Source organism: Tupaia chinensis, unplaced genomic scaffold, assembly GCF_000334495.1.
Source record: "Tupaia chinensis unplaced genomic scaffold, TupChi_1.0 Scaffold000140_1, whole genome shotgun sequence".
NCBI lineage: Eukaryota > Metazoa > Chordata > Mammalia > Scandentia > Tupaiidae > Tupaia > Tupaia belangeri.
The window spans coordinates 7,600,588-7,618,488 of NW_006159610.1; the positions used below are offsets into that span (position 1 = coordinate 7,600,588).

General features: G+C 42.3%; 1 protein-coding gene across 1 annotated transcript in view; it reads right to left on the reverse strand.

The window, feature by feature from the left end:
- The window catches only part of PARP12 (poly(ADP-ribose) polymerase family member 12), a gene marked incomplete at its 5' end in the record, with an annotated part of 51,155 nt that overhangs the window by 16,673 nt on the left and 16,581 nt on the right, over positions 1-17,901 (reverse strand). Inside the window, 2 exon segments of the mRNA XM_014586489.1 lie at positions 2,644-2,839; positions 15,264-15,387. Coding sequence (XP_014441975.1) covers positions 2,644-2,839; positions 15,264-15,387 — 320 coding nt within the window.

The following is a 17,901-nucleotide window of genomic DNA, read 5'->3' on the forward strand; positions in this document are numbered from 1 at the left end:
CATGGGGGAGGGTGTGATGAAGGCCACGGGGGAGTGTGTGTGATAATGGCCACGGGGGAGGGTGTGATGAAGGCCAGGGGGGAGGGTGTGATGAAGGCCATGGGGGAACGTGTGATGGGTACACGATCTGAGAAGCAGCCTCCTAGTTTATGGCCTTACACTGGTGCCCAAGTTTCTCCTCCTGAACTCTGCTCTCCTTAGAAACTATGCCATTAAAATAGAGTAGGGAGAAAGCAGATGTAGTACAGAAATCTCCTCCAAGTAACAAAGGGAAAGGAGAAGAAAAACCTTCCCTTTTGGCCTGAAAAAAAGGAGGAAGGAGTGGAGAGGAATAGAAAGGGGGATGAGCAGAGAGACACACTGGTGCCCAAGTTTCTCCTCCTGAACTCTGCTCTCCTTAGAAACTATGCCATTAAAATAGAGTAGGGAGAAAGCAGATGTAGTACAGAAATCTCCTCCAAGTAACAAAGGGAAAGGAGAAGAAAAACCTTCCCTTTTGGCCTGAAAAAAAGGAGGAAGGAGTGGAGAGGAATAGAAAGGGGGATGAGCAGAGAGACAGACACATCTAACCCACGCCCCCCACCTTACCAAGCCCCCAAGATGGATGTCACAGGGAACGAGAAGACGCAGAAGAGAAGACGCAGGTGGCTGGGCCCCAGCAGAGGGGCTGCAAGGGGAAAGTAACAGCAGCAACCATGCTAGATTTTCAACCAAGAAGGCCTGAGGCTGGTACCCGAGGCCCTGACATGACCGGGAAGCAACGAGAAGCTCCCGCATGTCCATGGCAGGACCAGCAGGTATCTGATTCCAACATGAAATCTTGGTGTACACCCTGGCTCAGACAGAAAAGAACTTAGTTTTTCTGAGAATAAACTGCCTGAAACTGGCAAATAGCAGAAACCTAAGAAACCCAAATCGGGGCTTACACAGAAATGTGCGAGAAGGGAAGGCCAAGAATTGGCAGTTCGTCCTGTGACACTGTTAGGAAAGGAGATCCCACAGTCGGAACTCACCAAGTCTACCCACGTGTCTCTACAGTCCCCAGTATGTGGCGTTTCATCAATGCCCACAAACCGGCATCCCCAGAGTCTCAGACTGTTCTAAATAAGCGTGTACATTGCAGTATGGAAGAACATACACAGGGTGGCTGTTCAGAGAGGTCTGAGCCCCCTATCCCTATGCTGTGCTTGAGAAGCCACCCAGGGAACCTTATTACTGGTACAGGTGGCCCCAGAGCCCTGGAGCACCCTGTTTACCCACCAGGGCTTGCCCCTACCTCCCCCTCAAAGCCAGATAGTTCATTGAACAAAATGTGACTGTTGTGTTTGCAAAGAACATTTCGCCAGCCCTCCAGCTTATTCCCAGGTCATCTAGATTCACAGAGTCCAATTAGCCACACGTCCTCTCCCTCTCCACGTCAGATCAGTTCTTGTGCTCTCCACCAAAGCCAGAGAACCTGTCTGAGCAAGGCTCACATGACCCAGTGTGGGGAGGGGGCAAAGTCCCAGGATACTGAGAAAGGAGTGAGATGGCTGGGAAAGAGGGGCTGGGTGAGGTGGCAGGAAATGACAGGCTGGTACCAAGAAAAAGCAAGGTAGAGGGTTCGTGAGGCCACCACCAGGACCCACATATATGGGGTGGCAAAGCCTTTCTCCTTTAATGGGCCAGTGTGTACTTCCTGGGGACTTGCTACACAACGTTCTAGGCCTGGGGGTAACCTGTTGCCAAAAGACAGCCCAACCTCCCACCCCACACAGAGCTCACATTAGAGTGTGGCCGCTTACAGTGAACAACAGGAAACTCGAGTTCAGCACAGTGTCTTAGAACCCGGAAGACTACACATATCAGACCAGGTGTATCTCAATCTTTATTTTGGAGAGGGGTCCCTACATAAATGATGGCTTCCCTATACTTGTGTATACAAGTGGCCAAGAGATTCCCCTTAATCTAGTCTATCAAATAACAGACAGCAACAGTTACCTGATCTGGATTCCAAATCAATACCTGATATAGATCAATGTTCTCGTACTTGCTCACCTCCTGAGAAGTTGCAGAAATAGCGGAAAACCAGTTTGGAAAGCCTTAAGCTTCACACTGAAGCTACACAAACACATCTGTATACACAGGCACGAGTTCTGCAGTTTTCTTGAATAGAGGAGAGAGCGGCATCTTTCTACCCCGACTAACAAAACGAGTGAAGAAGCTTGTTCTCACTACAATTTTTTTGAAGAATTATTTTATTTAACTTTATTTATTTTAATTTGACGAGAGAGAGACAGCGATACAGAGACAGAGAGAGAGAAAGTGAGAAGGCAAGCCACCAGGTCCGGGACTCGAACCGCAATCGGCCATGTGGGAGTCCAGTACCCTTACCTGCCACACCACCTGCCAGCCCGACACTACATTTTTTTTTTTGTCATTATGCTCTCACGAGCCAAGAGATATCAAATCATCAAGATGGAAGCTCAAATAAGTCCAAATCATCTAGTTTTGCCGTAATTCCCTAAGTGCCAGAGTTCTACAGGGCCGGGGATCTCTGGCTCTCTCAGGATGCCCCAGGAGCATCCATGAGCTTGTGCTTGAGTTTAGGATGGCTCCTCCACAAAGGAGGGTCAGTGAAACCCCTCCTTTCTTCACACTTACTTGTTTCCCGTATTCTTGCCAAGAGTCATACTCGTCCATCCAGTACCAAACCCAGTCAGTGGTGAGGATAAAGTGTGGAGGCTTGGTGACTGAGGAGGCCGTGGAGAGGCGGCGAGCCCGGGAAGTGCCGAACATCATGGAGTCAAAGTTCAGACAATCTGAGTGAAAGCTACTGCCCAACTCAGAGCACAGGACCCTGTGAAGGGAAATGAGAAGCAGACTGAAAACTCTACCAGCCAGACCAATACAGGCCCCTCGGCCTCCATGCCTGAGAACACACAGCTGACAACAGTGAGTGTAAATGTGACGTGTGCATTTTAAGATTCTAGAGGTAAGGAGACTGCTTTTTAAGATTGGTTTTGGTGTGCAAAAATAATACAATCAAGTTAATATGGAAGGTTAGTTATCACAAAAATCTCTCTGACTACAAAACCAATAAATTATGGTTAAAATATTATTTTAAAACACATCACTTGGGACCACCAGATGACATAATGGTTACGCACTTAACTCTCACATGGCCAATCGCGGTTCAAGTCCTGGACCTGGTGGCTTGAAACTAACATCAGGTGCATGTGCATGCATGAGTGCCCAAAGTCCCACAAGGAGAATGGATGAGAAGGGATTGCAGCATGGTCAATCCTTTTCACTCTCATGAAAGAAATAAATAAGCTTTGAAAAATATTTTAAAAAGAAAGAAACCCATACAAGGGCAAACAGGTAGTGGAGCGTACCAGACAATAGAGCTCTCTGTTGCTTCAGCGAGTGTACACTCCCTATAGTAAAAATCTCTCTAAAAAAACCCAAAACACCCACATACAAATGCATCACTGAGTTGGTAAGAAAGTAACTGGGATTATTCCTTGGAGCCAGCCCACTGTTACAGCCCAAGTGTATACTTTCACTTTCATTTCCCCCTACTTTGTACCTCCATTTTACCCTATGAAAGCTTTGTTCCACTATTAAAAAAAAGAACAACAACAACAAAAAAAAAAACGAAGGAAATCCTTAGAAGCCCAAAATACCAACAGTTAACATATACTGAGTATTCACTGGGTGAGCCAGACCCTGTATCAAGTTCTTGATACAGCAGGAGATTAAGTCTTCATAACCCTCTGAGGCCAAGACTCTGGTCTCCACAGATGGGAAACAGAAGCCTAGAGGAAGTAAAAAATCTGTGCAAGGTCCGGCTCGATCATGCAGAGATAACGCACTGCCTGAGCAGAGCTGGATCAATACGGCAGAGCATGAGTTCAGTTCCTGGTATCACACCAGGCATGTACACACATGATCCTGGCTGGCAAGGAGGACTGGGGCAGATAACAGTGGGGACCCTGTTGAGAGTACTTGTCTCTCTGTTTCTGTCTCTGACTCTCATGAAAGAAATAAATAAGCTTTAAGGGACCAGCAGATGGCATAATGGTTATATCACTGGACTCCCACATGGCCAACTGCAGTCCAAGTCCCAAACCTGGTGGCTTGAAACTCGCACCTGGTGCGTGTGCATGTGCGTGCGTCCAAAATCTGGAGAGAAGAATGGAGGAGACAAGACTGCAACATGGCCATCTTCCCGGGGAGTGATTTCTCTTTCTATCTGTCTCTCCAGTGAGCACATGTGCCCTATAGCAAAAATATCTTAAATATACATACACACACACACGCATATATATATATACACACACACATATTATAAATACTATATACACATTATATATAATATGTATATATATTTTATTTATTTATATATATAAATATATATATATATATAAATAAATAAAGAGATCCACACAAGGGCAAGCTGCTAGCAGACAGTAGAGCTGAGGCTGCAGGTCAGTGATCTGACCACACAGCCAACATGACTAGCTACTGGGATATATGCCCTTTCCAAAGGTTGTACTGCCTAGCTCTTTAACTAGAAAGCCTCTGCCCTAAACCTCTCCTTCCAGCCCAACACCCAATGAAAAGACAGGAAAGGTGGTTTCTATCTTCTTTCTCTCTGTCACTCTTTCTATCTCCCTCTTCTTTTCTCTCAAAATTTTTCTCTTTCATGTGTACATGTTTTTTAAAAACCTGTAGGTACTATCTCTTGTCTCTGACCTCTCTCTTCTCTTGCAAATTTCAAAATCCATGTGCATCTGAGGTGAATCTAGTCATGCCCCTTTTGCACACCAAGCTAGCACACTGTGCAGTTCTCATTTTTTGCCTTTTTCTTGAAAATGTTTTCTTCCCTTTTCATTGTTTTGCTTGTTTTGTTTTGTTTTGTTTTCCCCTTTGTTTCCTTTCTTTTACCTGACTTTCTCATCTTGCTGCTCACCTTCCACACACTGAGTAGGCTGGTCTAGGTGCAGCCAACATCTGACTACTTTTAGGATCACAGTAAACCTCAACCCCCAATGAACTAGTACAGAAAGGGAGAAACTCATCTTTATAAATCTAAATTGAAATTCCTTTCTGTGAATACATCGTTGCAAAACACTGTAGTAGAGAAATAGGTATAGAAGTACCTGACAGTAAAGTGAAGCATGAGTTTACAGTAACAGAAATTTCTAACAAATTAGCCAAACATGAACATTCCACTGAATGACTAAACATCAGAGAAGATAGACTGCAAAGTGAGCAGCTGGGAGAAACACGGAGCTGCAGTGAGTGCAGCTCATACCTCTGAATTCTTAGCTGAAACCCCGCAGATCAGCACAGATGCACCTATTCCCTTGAAACTATGAGGCCTTTGTAACATCCAGTTCCATCAACAAAAGTGCAGGTTGCTTGGTGAAGATCAGGGAAACAGATCTGCAGAAATACTCCAGATCATCTCCTTCTGCACCCCTCTCACACTCAGAATTAACTTCAGAAAGGTAGAAAGTAATGTATAATCCATCGGATGACCAGAAGCCATCACAAAGGCACAAGAAATATGGGAAATCAAGAAAATCTCTCTCCCCCAAGGGGAAAGAGCAGCCCTTCATCATCCACAGGAAGTAAAATGGAACTTGTGTAAATGTCAGATAAAGAATTTAGAATATTCATAGTGAAAAAGCTGACAGAGATGCAAGAAAAGAGACAATGAACTCCAAAATATGCAGGAGAAAACAGACAATGAGTTCCAGGAGGTGAGGAAGTTCTTCCACAATCTGAAAGAGGAAATACACACCATAAAAAAGAATCAAATAGAACTGTTAAAGATGAAGGCTATAATACAAGAAATCAAAACCTCCCTTGAAAGTATTTAGACCCTCAAACATCCAGATAATTGGTATCTCAGAAGGTGAAGAAACTAATCAGTGTATTGACAATCTATTCCATGAAATCCTGGAAGATAATTCTACAAACCTAGAGAGTCATTCAAATATCCACACCCAAGAAATACAAAGAACCCCACAAAGAATAAACCTTGGAGATCTTCTCCAAAGTACATCATAACCAGATTGACCAAAACCATAGACAAGATACTAAAATTGGCAAGAGAAAAACATCAAGTTACTTTCATAGGATATCCCACCAGGCTAACATTAGACCTCTCATCAGAAACAACACCAACAAGGAAAGAATGGAAAAATATATTCAAAGCGTTAAGTGAAAAACAATTTCAACCAAAAAATACTGTATCTGGCAAGATTATCCTTCATGTGGGAAGAAAAGATAAAAATATTCTCAGATAAACAAAACCTAAAAAATTTACCGACACCAGACCAGCTCTTTGAGAAATTCTGAAGGGAGTACTATACCTAGAAAACTAAAGACAGACAGACAAATAAGAGAACAAAGAATGACCAAAAAAAAGACCAACTTAATGGTAGAGACAAGTTCTGAAATATCAACAATAATGTTGAATTTTAATGAAAAGGTCAGACCACAGTAACACTGCAAATTCAACAAGAGAGAGATTACGTGAGACTGAACTAGTGAAACAGAATTCTACGACTTTTTTCTAAAACATTCCAGATTTAAGGATTTTTGTTTTCTTTTGAGTTGTTGATAGGTTCAGCAATTTGTTTAAAAAAAATGTTTTTTTAAATCAAAACAAACTTCTATCCCTTCCCGACCCTGTTGCAATTGAAAAATATTTGTGAGCATTCTTATTTTGTGGCAGAACGGTTATCTGCATAAATTCAATAATACAATAGTATCTATTGCCTTGCATCATTAATTGAATTCTTCTGGGGCTTTGTCCAAATAACAGACCAAATTGAGATTAACCATATAGATATAGATATAGATATAGATCAAATAAGTTAGTTTATATCTCTCTTTAGTAAAGGGGAATGGAGAGAGGGGAAAAAAATGTTTCAGAAGAAAATGACAGTGTACTTACCACTAGATTCTAGCTTTGTCCATACTTTTAGTTTAAGACCTTTTGTGAATCAATAAAATGTTAGGGGAAAAAAAGAAGTTTAATATGGAAGGGAGAGGGAGGAGGAAGGGGAAGGAAAAAAACTGGTAAAAGTATATTTAATTGACAAAAAATGAGAAGCTATTTGCTGATGATAATGTATATAGTAATATCTTTGTCTTGACTGACATGCATGGCATTTCTGTTGGAAAAAGAAATGTATACTGTAAAGACATCAAGACATGTGATTAAATGAAAAAAAAAAAAAAAAGGCTATACTGCCTAAACAGGAAAGGTATAAACTAGAAGTTGGACTGGCCCTCTAGTGTAGGGGCTGCACAGAGAGCCAGATCCCACAGGCCGACGAGGATTCCAGTCCTCGCCCTGAAGACTTGACAAACACTAGGTGTGCAGTATGTGCCCACAGGATGTAGAATTAGAGGAAAATGCAAAAAGGATTCCAGTGTGATTAGGCCCCATTGGGGGCTTTCTCTCTCCCCTTTCTCTTTCTTTTGTGCACATGCACCCTCTGGCATAAAATAATAATAATAGCTATAGTTATAGTAAATAAGAGGTAAATGAAGGTTAAAGCCTTTAACTGTCTATGAGTAGTGTTTATGAATAAGGATGAAGAGCTTTGTTTTTAGCAGCAAAGGTGAAAACAAGAAATGAATGTAGGGTCGGAGTATGGCAAGAAGTTAAGTCTTCCGCGATACTGCTGCATCAAACCAGGACCCTACGAGACTACACACCCTCAATAAAGAGGGGCTTGGGAGGGCACCTGCCTTGCAAAGGCTCAGAACTTTGCCGGCATTGATGCTGGCTCTAGATAGGGGAAGAAAAATTCCCCCTAGGAATTTACAAACCACTCAAGACTCACAAATGTTTTAAGAAAAATTCACATCTTTTGTGTGAGAATTAACTTTAAAGGCCCTTGGTAGCAGTGCATACATCCTCCCTAAAGGAATTCATCTTCAACTCAGGCCTCCAAAGAATTTCCACAGTTAAAGTTTTATTAAACATAAAATCAAATGAATCACAAAACACACGTGGAAACAAGACACTATGAGTAAAAGTTGGCAAAAATACAAAGGATCAGACCACCAAAAACTAGACATTAGTGTTCTCAGATGCATATATATATATACTATGTACCAAGTGTTCTCAAAAATTGAATCCAGTAATGGGGTCAGCAGATGGCGTAGCACTTAGGTCTGGACTCCCACCATGGCAGACCGTGGTTTGCGTATTGGAGGAAAATGGAGGAGAAAATCATGCTGGGTGCATGTGCATGCGTGCCCAAGACACCAGGAGGAGAATGGAGAAGGGGTTGCACCGTGGCCATCCTCCCAGGGGGTGATTTTCACTTTCCCTCTCACTCTCTCTGTCTCTTCTTTCCCTCCAGCAAGTGCATGCACCCTAAGGTAAAAATTGAATTCAGTATCAAAAGTATGAATAAGAATCAAGAGATTATAAAAACTGACAAGGTATATTTCAAGGAAAAAACAGAAACTTTTAGAAGAAGAAAATCACAGTTAAATGGGAAGCACTGCATGTGCAAAGAGGCTGGACTAGTGAACTGGGAGGCTAAGATGAAGAGATCTCCTTGAATACATCAGAGAGAGAAAGAGAAAATAAAAGAGAAGTTAGGAGACATAGAAGAGAAAGTAAGAAGATCTATACATATGTCTGATTATTCCATAGAAGTAATACTTAAAAGGGATCATGGCTCAGGAGCTCAGAAAGCATAGCAAATTATTACTATAAAAACAAACAAAAAATAAAACACACACAGACAAATTTTAGTGAAGTTGCACAACACCAGAAAATGACAAGACATGAAAAAGAGCCAGAGAGGAAAAACAGATAACCTATTGTCCTGAGTTGAAATTGTGTCCCCAGAAAGATAAGCTGAAGTCCCAAACCCTGGGTACCTACGAATGTGATCTTATTTGGAAACAGGGTATTTGCAGATGTAACCAAGCTAAAATGAGGTCATACTCAGTCAGGATGGGCCCTAATCCAATGGCTGATGTCCTTTTAAGAGGAAGAAAATTTGAATACACAATGGCACATGGGGGAGAATGCCACATGGCAATGAAGGCAAGGATTGGAGTGTTATACCTACTAACCAAAGAATGCAACAGATTGCCAAACACACCCAAACTTAGGAAGAAGGTGGCCCAGCCACTGTAGCATAGCAGTGATATAAGTGCCCTGGCAAGGCTGGAAGCCATTAGGTAACCTCGGGTTCAGAATCCCTGAAAACAAACGGCTGCCAGGATCCTGAGGAGCTGGAGGACTGGAGAAGGGGAATCATGGCAGGGCAAGACCTTGCCGAAGAGCATTCTCTCTCTCTCTTGCATGTGCATTGTCTCTGTCATTTAAAGAAAAATTTCAAAAAAAAAAAAAAAAAAGAATTTAGAAAGAAGCAAGAAAGGATCCTCCTCTGGTCTTCAGAAAGACCATGGCCCTGCTGCCCCAGGGGCCCTGGTTCTGAACCTTTAGTCTTCAAATTTGTGAGACAATACATTTCTGTTGTTTTACACACCAAGTTAGTTATTTGTTACAACAGCCCTAAAAAACTAATATGCTGGGACCAGCATATGGTGTAATGGTTACGTCACTAGATTCCCTCATGGCCAACTGTGGTTTGAGCCTTGGGCCAGGTGGCTTGAAACTCGTGCCAGACATGTGTGTGTGCATGCCCAAAAACCCAAGAGGGGAATGGAGAAGAAGGGATTATGATATGGCCACCTCCCTTGGGGAGTGATTTCTCACTTTTTGTCTCTCTGTATCTAATGTGCCCTACAGCAAAAATCTCTCTAAAAACAAAACACTCATACACCTACATTTTGACTGACAGCTAAGTTCTGTATAGATATAATGAATCCAGGAAACACTTGAGTAATCTTTGAAGAAATGAGAAAAAATACTCTATAAAGTTATCTTTCAAGAATTAGGAAGAAATAAAGATACTTTCAGACAAAAACACATTAACAGACTCTACTAAAGCAATTTCTACTATATGAACTTGAAGAAAAATGTGAGCCAAAAACAAAAATGGTAATTGTGTGATTTTAATCAACCATAGAATGCATAAAACAATAGCAATTTCTAAGTTCTGAGATTAAAAAAGTAATAGTGGCAACGCTTGTATTTTATGTGCCTGACACTGTCCTTGGTATTTTACATATATCATCTCATTTAATTCTCAAAATAACCCTATGATGTAAGACTATTATTTTATCTACTTACCTCACAATAAAACAGAGACAGAATCAGGTTAAATAATGTGCCTAAATTTACACAAATAGTAAATAAGTTAGAATAAATCCAGTAAGAATTCTAGAGTTCATGGCTCTTTCGCCACTTGAAGGAATGATAAAAAGTTGATTACTTTCAGTTGTTAAATGAAGACAGAGTCCTGTTCTGATTTCTAGGGTAATCACTGAAAGAACAAAAATTAAGTATATATTTCTAAACTACTATATCAGAGAGGAAAAAATCAAGTGAGGAAAAAAGTGTAAGAGAAGACTGAAAAGGAAAAGAAATCTAGGAAAAGTAGATCACAAAGCAAAACTCAAGATGGACAGTAGAAATAAACTCAAATGTATAGGTAAGCACAATAAATAGAAACAAACTAATTTTAAAATAAAAAATTTGTCAAACTGAAAAAAATCCAGTTATATAATTACAGGAAATACATCTAAAACATAAGGACAATAGAGTATGAAAGAAAAGTGATTACTATAGTTAGCATAGTTATATTAGTCTCAGACAAAATAGATTTACACAAAAATCTAATTCCCTAATGAGCCCAAAGGTTCCAAAAATTTATTTGTACACATCATGCTTAAGGTGAAACATCTGAAAGTTATTTTTTAGAGAGATTTTTGTTATAGGGCATGTGTGATCTCTTGAGAGACAGAGAGACAGAAAGTGAGCAATCACCCCTGAGGGGATGGTCATGCTACAATCCCTTCTCCATTCTCCTCTTGGGATCTCTTTTTTTTGGAGAGGTTTTTGCTATAGGGTGTGTGAGCTTGCCAGAAAGACAGAGAGAGACAGAGAGACAGAAAGCGAGAAATCACCCCCCCAGGGGTGATGGCCACGCCACAATCCCTTCTCCTCCATTCTCCTCTCTAGACCTTGGGCACGCATGCACACGTGCTCAGCGTGAGTTTAAGCCACCACGTCTAAGACTCGAACTGCAGTGGACTACATGGGAGTCCAGCGACATAGCTGTTACACTAACTGCTGGTCCCTCCTCTTAGGATCTTTGGCACATGCACCTGGCATGAGTTTTAAGTCGCCAGGTCCAGTACTGAAACTGTGGTCACCTACGTGGGAGTCCAGCAACGTAACCATTATGCCATCTGCTGGTCTTAAAAATTAGTCCTTTTAAATTTAGGGAAAAGAAGAAGGAAAAAGAGGAGAGATTCTGGCTATCACCATTTCTATTCAGCATAATACAGGCGGTCCTAGCCACTACAACAAGGTAGTAAAAAGAAAGAAAATGTCTAAGAACAAAAAAGGCAGGGGGAAATGTTTAAATGCCACTGGGGCCAGCATGCAGTGCCAAGGTTAAGGTGATTAGGTCCCCACATGGCTGACTCTGCAGTTTGAGTCATGGCCCTGGTGACTTGAAAATCATTCTAGGAAGGTATGTGTGCATGCCCAAAATCCCAAGAGGAGAATGGCGGAAAAGGGACTGCAGTGTGGCTATCCCAACTGGAAGGATGATTTCTCACTTTCTCTCTCTCCAGTAAGCATACGTGCCATATATATATATAAAACTTAAAAAAATTTATTCATAAATTGTAATGCCTAAAAAATATACTGATAATTTATTTAAATTACATATTTTAGTAAAGTTCCAAGACAGAAGATTATATAAAAGTCAACTTCATTTCCACGCACCAGTGAGAAAAGTTGTAACTTTAAAAAAATTGGGTGGGTGGGCCCAGCAGGTGGCATAGTGGTTAGGATGCGTGGCCAACTACGGTTCGAGTACCGGATCTGGAGGCTTGAAAATCAGGCCACGTATGTGTGCATGTGTGCCCAAAATCCCAGGAGGAGAACAGACTGTGGTGTGGTCATTCCCCTGGGGGGAGTGATTTCTCACTTTTCCTCTCCTTGTCTCTCTCTGGCAAGCACGCACGACTTACGGAAAAAAAAAAAGAAAAAAAAAATTGGAAGCCAGCACTGTGGCCTGGTAAAGGGAGCTAGAACCCGTATGACTGATCACAGTTCAAATCCCAGCCCTAGTAGCTTAAGAAATACACCAAGCACATGTACTTATGTGCCAAAATCCCAACAGGATGGAGAAATGGAGCAGAAAAGATTGCAGAATGACTACTGCTCTATTAGGGGGTACTGTCTCCCTCTCCTCCCTGTGGCCAAAAAAAGAAAAATCTGAAAAAAGGAAGTGAACAATTAACAGAGCCCTAAGGGGAATCTAACAAAAGATATATTAGACTTTAATGAAGAAAATTATAGACCTACTGAAAGATACTAAGGAAGATTAAATAAGTGAGCTGCTATCATGCATATGAACAGAAAGTATCCACAGATGTTAATTCTCCCTAAACTGACGAATTAATACAACTTCAATTCAAAAAACACAACAGAGTTTTTTTTGTGAAAGCTGATAGGCATATTTTAAATTTTCTAAAGGACAACATAAAGAAGAACCAAAACAAATTTGAAGAAAAACAAGGAGAAGGGTTTGTCTTACAGATGCCAGAACTTACTACAAAGTCTAGTAAGTAAGACAGTGTGGTACTGACACAGAAACAGATGAAGGGAGAGGGGCCAGGCTCATATATATTTATAACTTGATACCCAACGCAGATAGAACTGAAGATAGGTGGAAACATAATGTACTTTAAATAAAAAGTGGTGTTTGGCAACTGAGTCTGAAAACAAGTTATAAGATGTATTAACGTTTTATTAAATGTACCCTGAAGGATTTAACTTCTGAAAATGGAGAGAGGTGACAGTTGTACAATATAAATGTACTTAATGCCAATAAACCATACACTGAAAAGTGGTCAAGATGGTAAATTTTAGGTATATTTTACCATGATAAAAAACTAATACAAAAATTGTATAAAGTAGTCTTGGGAAAGGGGACAGACCCATAATCCAGGGGTTGAGGGAGTTGGGTCCCAACACAGTTGACCACAGTTCTAATCAGCCTCAGCAATTTGAAAACGACACTGGTTGCATGTGTTTATGTGCCTGAAATCTCAACTGGATGGAGAAATGGAGATCATGGTGAAACAGGATCATGGTGTGGTCACGCCCACTAGGGGGATACTTCCTCTCTGGCAAGCACGTGCACTCTCAGAAAATTAAAAAAAGAAGAAGTCATCTTTGGCAAAAGTGGTACATCATATGCTTAAGAATAAAACTGAACCTAACTTCACCACACAAAGGGAAGACCACATATAGAACTTCAAATGTTAAGACTCTCTGAAGGGGGCCAGTGAGTGGCATGATGGTTGGGATGCTGGACTCCCAAATGGCCGGCAGCGGTTTAAGTCCTGGACCTGGAAGCTTGTTTTCTCACTTTCCCTCTCTCCCTCTCTCTCTCTCTGATCAAATTGAAGAATGATAATAAAAAAATAGATTTAGATAAGTAATTATTTTTTAAAAAAGACTTTCTGAGGAAAACTCAGAAGAATTTACTTATGGTATTGGGATAAGGAAGCATTTCTTAAGAAACAAAAAGTACAAAGCCAAATAAAAGATGGACAAATAGTTCTCTTCATTACATGACACTATAAGCTGGCTAGCCACAGTGATATGGTGGTAACGCAACACTCCAAGATGCTGATGCCACGTGGAAAGGTCACAAGTTCACAACCCATAGTTTCCTCATACATGCCAGGCATGCATGCATGTATGCACATCCATGATCCTGGCTTGCTGAGGCTAGGGGTGGATTGTGGCTTGAAGACCCTGTTAGGGGTTTATGTGTCTGTGTCATGGAAGAAACAAATTTTATAAAAGAAAAATGCCATAAGCTTACTGAAGAGTGTATTTTTAACTCACATTTAATATCCAGAAGTTTATTCCTAAAAATTCCTAAAAATACATACATAAAATTCCTATAAATAAATACATAAAAACCATCCCCAGCCTACAAAATGAACAAACTCTAAGGACAGGTCCCAGAGAAGAAGCACAAATGGTTGATCAACACATGGAAAGCTCTAGCTCACAAGGAAGGGGTTGGGAAACCCAGAGAGCACTCACACCCCAGACTGGGAAAGTTTGGATGCTGGGCAGCACAGATTTCAGGAGGGCTGTGTCACTGTATGCAAATTTACCTCAAAAGTAAAGAAAGATTAGGAGAGGTGTGTGAGTGCTTTAATCCTCCTGGGGGATTAATTTGGCACACAGACTTTACTAGTAGCACTTTGCACATAACTGCACTCTAAGTGTAAATTTAGTTTATATACTCGAAAAATAGGTTCAAATTCTCTTCTTGGCCGGTTTTTGTTTGTTGCTTTTGTTTGTTTGTTTTGGAGAGAGATTTTTGCTATAGGGCATGTGCACTCGCCAGAGAGACAGGCAGAAAGCGAAAAATCATCCCCGAATGGGGATGGCCTTGCCTCAATCCCTTCTCCTCCATTCTCCTCTTGGGATTTTGAGCATGCATGCACATGCATTTGGCATGAGTTTTAAGTCATCAGGTCCACGACTCAAACAGCAGTCAACTACATGGGAGTCTAGCAATATAACCATTACGCTTTCTGCTGGTCCCTTGGCAGCATATTTTAACAAGCTCCATCCAAGATATGACATGTATTTGACAACAAAGCCCCTGAGACTTCCCTAGTTCCTCTGACTGCACTGAATGATACAGGGTCACACCAGAAAAACACAAAGTGAAACAGAGAAATGCGGTTCAGTTGTAGGACTTTGCTCTTCACAAGTCATCACCTTTCACTCTTCTGCATTAATGAATGAGTATCTGAGTGCGTGCTCAATGGCAGCAGTGAATAATTAAGAACTTGCCTGGTCTTGGTACCATCCTCTCCTCCCCTTGACCCTTCCTAAAAAGAGAGGAAAATGGGAAGACACAGCCACCAACCTGTCAGTAAGAACATTCACCTCCAGCTCCCAGCAGAGCTTCCCCCTCCAGACCACGCTGTCGTGTGCATGTGCACACCCACACATGCACGCACAGGCCACCCAAACGGAACTCTGCTGTTTAAACACCCTATGCCGCACACACAAGTCCAGGCACAAAGCAGACCAGTGACACATCTCCTACCTGTGTTTTTTGGGATTGCAGTATGCCTCTTCGATAAGCTCCATTTTGTCCAAATCCTTCCACTTGCCTCCATCAAAGAACTGCCATCGATAGGGCAAATGGAAGTGAACTCTATTGCACTTATCTAAAAAGAAAAAAAATACACACAGAAAGTGAGACCACATACAATACACAACATGGCCTTGCCCTATAGCTGGTGGGTGTGGTGCTGCCCGCTGACCCAGAAACATTCTGAAAATTACTGGGGCAGACTTTGTTCTTTTACTGCAGTCATACTCTACCACTGAAATACTGAAACACTGTGTATATTATCATACACATTTTCCTTGTATGTCTCTCTTTTTAACAGGACCTTACATTGTCTAAAATACTATGCTGGTGGGTTACATCCAAGAATTCCACTGGTGAGAGTGAGGAAGCTGATCATGAGACAGTCAAAGGTCCCATCCCTGCAGTGGGCAGTCTGACCACCCTTTTGCTATGCTACAGTGTGTGCACAGGAAGAGGGTACACTCAAGACAGGGCTGGATTCATCTCTCCCAGAAACCCACCCTGACCCTGACCCATCCAGCCAAAGGTGGGTCCTTAGTGCACTCCAGCTGCTTTTTTTTTTTTTTTTTTTTCTGAAGAGGTTTTTGCTATAAGGTACGTGCGTTCGCCAGACAGACAAAGAGAGATGGAGAGATAGAAAGTGAAAACTTACCCCCCGGGGGAATGGCCAAGTCGCAATCCCTTCTCCTCTATTCTCCTCTCGGGATCCTGGGCATGCACGCACACATGCCCAGTGTGAGTTTTAAGCCACTGGGTCTGGGACACGAACTGTAATCGACTACATGGGAGTCCAGCGACATAGCCATTACGCTAATTGCTGGTCCCCCGTTTGGATCTCTTCTGGCTGCCAACCCTCCCTGCAGGTCTTCACACACCTGCCCCACCCCAGCATACCCACATAATAGCCCCAACTAGGTTTCCACCAGCTCTCACCCTGCACCTCCCCTACATCCCTCCCAGGGAGCCAGTCACCCTCTCGGCCCTCCAAGCACTCGAAGCCTGCTTCACCTTTGCTCATGCTGGCCCTGCCATCCAAAACGCTGCCCACACCCTCTCCTCCTTCAATTGGCCCACATCAGGTCCCACCAGACCCATCCAGAAGGATTCTGGGAGACCACAGGGAGAAAGGAGAAACAATGGGAAGGTCTTTGTACTCACACGGAGCTACCTGAAATACATCTGGGGTCTTCAGAAAGCTCATGGAAAATGCTTAACAAGAACAAACTGTGTTGGGTCCAGCAGGTGATTAAGGCACTGGACTTCCACATGGCCAACTTGCAGTTCAAGTCCCAGATCTGGGTGGCTTGAAACTCACACCAGGCACATGTGTGTGTACCCAAAATCCTGAGAGAAGGGATTGCAGCAAGGTCATCCCTCCGGGGGTGGGGGGGTGGGAGGGGGGTGATTTCTCACTTTCCTTCTCATTATTTCTGTCTCTCTGGCAAGTGCACATACACACTATGGTAAAAACTTAAAAAATAAATAAATAAAACTGCATTAATTTTTTTTATGCCAAAATAAACTTGCACTTTTTTCCTTATTTTTTTGGCTATAAGGCATCTGTACTTTCTGGAGAAAGGAAAAGAGAGACAGAAAGAGGGAGAGTGAGAAATCACCCCCCAGGGGATGGCCACGCTGTGATCACTTTTCTAGGGATCTTGGGCATATGCCTGGCATGAGTTTCAAGTCACCAGGTCCTGGATTCAAACTGCGGTTGGCCATGCGGGAGTCCAGTACCTTAACCACTATGCCACTTGCTGGTCCCAAGCACCTAGTGAAAAAGCAAGGCCTGGGAACCAGCAGATGGAGTAATGGCTATGTCGCCAAACTCCCATGTAGTTGACCATGGTTCGAGTCCCGGACCCATTGGCTTAAACTCATGCCAGGCGTGTGTGCACGTGTGCCCAAGATCCCGAGAGGAGAATGGAGGAGAAGGGATTGCGGCGTGACCATTCCCCCTGGGGGGTGATTTCTCACCGTCTCTCTGTCTCTGTCTTTCAGGTGAGCACATGCGTCCTACAGCAAAAACCTCTCCAAAAATAAATAAATAAATAAATAAATAAAGAAGAAGAAAAGAAAAGAAAAGAGAAAGCAAGACCTGAAGTAGTGTGCTGGTGTAGGAACGGAAGTGAAAAGATGCATCCTTGTACACGTACAGTCATTATGGGAGGGTGCTCAGGAACAGACCGTCATGGGTGCTGCTTGGAGGGCACCTGGGTGCTGGGGAAAAACGGGTTGTTCTTTCTTGACCATCCTTTGTATGTTCTTAGCCCACATTTCCAATAATAATGGGGCCAGTACCATAGCCTGGCAGTTAATGGAGCTGGATCCCACATGGCCAATTGCAATTTGAATCCCAGCCCCAGAGGCTTGGAAAAAAAAAAAAAAAACACTGGGGGTATGTGTGTATAAACTCCCAGCAGGAAGGAGAAATGCAAGAGAAAGGACTGAAGTATGATGGCGTCCCACTGGGGGATGCTTTCTCTTTCTGCTTCTCTGGTAAGCACATACAACCTCCAGCAATTAAAAGCATTTTAAATAATAATGAAGAATGGCTAATTTAACCCTTGAAAAAAAACTTGAGATT